This window comes from Gavialis gangeticus, unplaced genomic scaffold (genome assembly GCF_001723915.1).
Source record: "Gavialis gangeticus isolate Ggan-Ray unplaced genomic scaffold, GavGan_comp1, whole genome shotgun sequence".
Taxonomy (NCBI): Eukaryota; Metazoa; Chordata; order Crocodylia; family Gavialidae; genus Gavialis; species Gavialis gangeticus.
This window is the reverse complement of record NW_017728964.1, coordinates 13,562,822-13,567,503: the sequence shown is the minus strand read 5'-3', so window position 1 is coordinate 13,567,503 and position 4,682 is coordinate 13,562,822. Positions and strand designations below refer to the sequence as shown.

At 46.9% G+C, this 4,682-nt stretch overlaps 1 protein-coding gene across 2 annotated transcripts in view; it reads right to left on the bottom strand.

Moving 5' to 3' along the window:
- Positions 1–3,331: 3,331 nt before the first annotated feature.
- The window catches only part of MRPL38 (mitochondrial ribosomal protein L38), a 20,594-nt gene continuing 19,243 nt past the window's right edge, over positions 3,332–4,682 (bottom strand). For both annotated transcript variants that reach the window (XM_019503284.1, XM_019503276.1), the window contains exon 9: positions 3,332–4,067. In XM_019503284.1, coding sequence (XP_019358829.1) covers positions 3,931–4,067 — 137 coding nt within the window. In that variant the 3' untranslated portion in view covers positions 3,332–3,930. The remainder of the gene's footprint in view (positions 4,068–4,682) is intronic.

The following is a 4,682-nucleotide window of genomic DNA, read 5'->3' as shown; positions in this document are numbered from 1 at the left end:
CTTATAATATTCCCCAGACTTGATCAGCATGATATATGGTTGTTTTTGTTCTTGCGGTTTAGCCTTGCGTTTCCATATTTTTTTAAAAAAAAAAGCTGCTTTGCTTGCAATTTTATCATACTGTCAGCATTTTTATTCAAGGGTTAGATAGTGATCACCAGAATGTCAGTCGCTGACTTCTCAACCTCCTTGAAGCATTCTGGGAGTTTTAGTGCGTTGTTAATTACACTAGGCCTTGCTTAGCATGAGCACTCTCTCACACAACTGGAACAGGGTTGGGCAATTCTTTTGGCTGGAGGGCCACTTAATGAGTTTTGGTGAGCTGTGGAGGGCTGTAAGAGTAGTTCCGCCCCTTGATGAGTGCCCTGCCACGTTCACCATCTTGGGGCCAGAAGTCCCACCCCCTAACCTCTTACCTTGCCCCCAAAAGTCCCTCCCCTTGCCCCCAAAAGTACTCTCGGGCAGGTACCGCCACCTTGAAGCCATAAAAGAAAACAAATCATATACTAAAAAAAAAAATTAAACATTGACCATAACTGATTTTGATTAAAAAATATATTTTTGTCCTGATTTGTATGTTTGCATAGTGTATCTACAGGCAATTGGATAAGAGTTCAAACTACATTCTTACTCCTGTATATTGCATGTGGGGGGTATGGTTGGGGAGCTGGTGTGTGTGGTGGGGTGCAGTGTGAGTATGGTGGGTAAGGGGTGGAGTATGTGGGAGAGAGCATGTGGGGTTATGGTGAGGGGTATGGGAGTGTGCGTGCGGGGTGTTTGAGGGTATGGTGGGTGGGGAGGGTCCTTGGAGTCCCGGGAATGTGCCAGTCCCTGGATCTGCATGTGGCAGCAGTGTGAGGGGCCAGCCCCACTCAGCCCCATAACATACAGCTCCCACTCAAGTCCCCGGCTGCATGTGTAGGCAGCATGGAGCCAACCCCACATGGCCCAGTAGTGCACAGCTGAGCGCATGGGGTCTCCAGCAAAAGCCTCAGCCAGGCAGAGACTTCTTGTCTCCAGCAGCCCCTAGCTCCAGGGGGAGGTGGCTGCTCAGCACTCAGAGCAGCACCTCCTGCATGGAGCCTCCCACTTGCAGAGGGGCAGCGAGGGCCAGGACTTACAGATCCAGCCCATGGGCCATGTTTTGCCTGCCCTGAGCTAGAAGGTGAAGGCCTGTCCCTTGCAGTGTGGGCAAGTCAAGTCCTGTGAGAGTCTATGCCTCCAACGTGAGGATCTCAGCTACACAATTTATGGTGATGGGGGATTGTTCTTGGGATTTCCCTCTTGCTTGCTCCTTCAGTCTTTTGGCTAGGGGCAAAAAAGATTAGGGGGCATCTGAACTCCAAGGCCTCCATGCTTGGGGCTTGCAAGTAGGATGCGTGTTATGGATTTGGGAGTATCTGAAGCCCCAGGCTAAAGAGTCTGGGAAGTAGGATACTTACTGGCAGTAGCACCATATAGGCTTGAACAACTGAGCTCTGCTCAGTTGATAGAATTCAGAACTGATTTGGCCCAAGACATGAAGTTAAAAAAAAAAGTGGCAGCAGCATGCTGACACAGGGTTGGGAGCAAATGCTCCATGTTTTAGGCAGCGGGGAAAAGTCTGAAGATGACAGCAGGAAGTTCAAACCTCTTGTCTGGAGGGAACGCACCACCAACTTCATCTGCTTCTTTCCCTCTCTTGGTCCCACTACTGAAATAAAGGCAGGGTCATTCCCATCTATTCTGGAGCCCAATGGTAGTTCCGTTTTCTAACCAATTTTCCAACCATACTGAGGGAACATGGGGTTGGACTAGGAAGCAAAAGTAGCACAGAGGCAGCTGTTATAGAGTAATGCCAGGAATGGTTTTCCTGCTACAGTGCATGCCGATACCAAGATCAGACCCGTGAGTCTAAGCCGCAAGCTTTCTGAGCAGTAACACTTGCTCAGCTTAGCCTATTTTACATAATATGAAATTTCCTGAGTGCTCTGTAAATAAGAGAGAACTGGGAAGAAACATGCCCTTCCACCTGGCGGAGTTTGATACATATGATGACTATAAAACACAAGCTGAGCTGGGCCTACTCACAAAAGTTAAAATACATCCTCTTGCACTATGCAATTGTCATCAATATTTTGAAAGTTTGTGGCTGGACCTTCTGAAAATAAATAAGGAGGCATCACTTCCAGCTTACCTTACTATGTTTATGATGAGTTTGAGCATGATCTTGTGTGTGGTATGTAACTGCATGAAATGTCTATCTTTAAGTAATTAGTATAGTAAATATTTCTTTGCAATTAACTCATGCAGGAAAAGACATTTTCCATCTGGGCTTTGATAGGTGTCTCTTCCTGATTTACTCTTGTTGTGCCTCAGTAGTTCCCTTGATCTTCCAAGGACAACTCCTCAAAAACTGTGTTTTTCTTGGTTATCAATTTCTTGATAAGTTCCAACTCAGTAGAAATTAATAAGCTCCTGTTACTGAGGAAGGCAATTCAATCAAAATTGGGACTTTCTGGTGATAACCAATAATGAACAGTTTGATTAACAGGATTTTCCTGTTAATTGCTGCTTGGGATTCTCTCTCAAGTTACACAACTACAAGAATACTTGGAAGATGCTGAGCTAAAGGGTGTAAAAGAGCAACAAAACAACTAACAGGATGCGCTTCAAAAATCATTCCAACAAGAACTGCTACTGCACCCAGTTGATCTTCTGGTGAACAGATCCTTGCCTTGAGAAGCTGACAAGACTGAGACCATGTCTTTGCCTGTATTGGTGAGATACTACCACTTTTACAGAAAAATCCAGTATATTTAGTTTCACTTTAGGCTCATTTAACAGCAAATAGTTGTAGTAAATAAAGCTTGTCATTCATCAAATGAGATGTCGGGTCAATCTTTTATATACTAGTCCTGAATCCCATTTCATGACAACGCATGGAATCTAGTTGTATTTAGGTTTGGGAACAAAATCCACACTATTCAACACCCTCAGTGAAAGGGGAAGGAGTCTTGGCTCCAGAGCTGTCTGAAACCATCCCAGAGCTAGGAACCCTGGTTTATATGTAGGATAAGACTCATTTCCTTCACATCCACCCTTCTGGGTTATTCTGATGTCACCCTTCCAGAGGGACCACCACCACCTTGTGACATTTCTCCTGCCTTGCAGTGACCGATAGGGACTGAAGGGGGAAGGACCCATATCAGCAAGAGGCTGCACCTGAGCTACAGCACTGATCTCAGCCCTGAAATAAATGAAGAACAGAAGAAAAATCCTGATAAACTTCTGGCTGCCAAGGGTCTGCCCTGTGCTCTCACCTATTCACACAAAGCAAGGTCTCCAGTGCTGCGAGGAAAAGGTCTTTATTCTGATTTTTATCAGTACAAAATAGCAACGAACCACACCAGTATCCCAGCACTGGGGAAGAGGCTGGGGAGGGATGAAAGTGGGCCCACAGGCTGGGACAACTCACCCACTGCCAGGCTGCACTGGGGTCTGATTCAGATGGTAAGTTTCTATTATTGCAGATACCTGATCTGAACTGGCTGATCAAACAGAGCCAGGCTTGGTCCACCTGCAGTCACGCTGGTATCAGCAGAATTCTGGCCACTGAGCTCCTGCTACCAGCTGGCTTGGCTTGAGGCTCCACATTAAAAAACTTTGCCATGGGAATGGAAAGGCTCCCAGGACAATAAATACACCTTATTGACAAGGCTTTCAGCCATGCAAGTGCCAATGGCACAAATATATACAACTCTCACGTCTACACTTTCTGGAGCTGTCAGCGAGTTGGAAATTGGACCCCAGTGGACTCTGAAGCACACCATCCTCCCTTAGAGACTCAGGCCATTCCAGGCAGCAGAGCTGTTTAAGTTCTCCAGGTGCATCCGACTATCTCTGTCCCAACAGCTTGCGTCCCGGGAGGTGTGCCTGCTAGCAGGCACCTCAGTAAATGCCATATGTGGGCTCATCGCTATCCCGATACCTGTCTAGGTACCTTAGAGGCTGCAGGTGTGGAAACTTCTTCTGAGGAGGGTGATACACAGGGGGACGCACAAAATCAAACACCGGCTCCTTCATGTCTGTGAAGGGATGATGTTGCACATTACTCAAGAGACAGTTTGGAGACCTAAACCACACACAAGCTGTGGACAGACCAAACTTCATACCATTTTAAAAGAAAGGGGGAGAGCTGCTGTTCAGGAACACGCATCAGCTGTTTTAATTTAACTGTTATGTCCGTCTGCTCCTATAGCAGGATAAAGAAACTACACCACTTTATAATTTGAAACCTGAATGAAACAGGTTTAGCTCTTCTTAGAGCTGTCACATCTGCCCACTACTGCACTGATGCATAACAGCAGTTTATACAGGTCTAATTTTATATGGATATAACTGTTGCGTTTGTCTGCATTCATACCCACCCCATATACTTTTCCTCCATCTGGAAGGTACCACACATGCTGCAGTGCAGGGCTGACTGGTGCCTCCTGAGTCTGGGGGGATGGGGGGCATAATTTGTGGGTGGGCCTGGGGGCAGGTCAAAAGCTATCCTGGGGGCCAGACAGGCCCTGCCCCACTTGCTATGGCTTAGTGCCCCCTCCAACACACCACTGGCCTGCACAGCAAAAAAACTGCTTCAGGGCTGCATGGGGGAGGGAGGCGAGGCAGTGTTTTCGTTGGCCAGGCACTTTAGG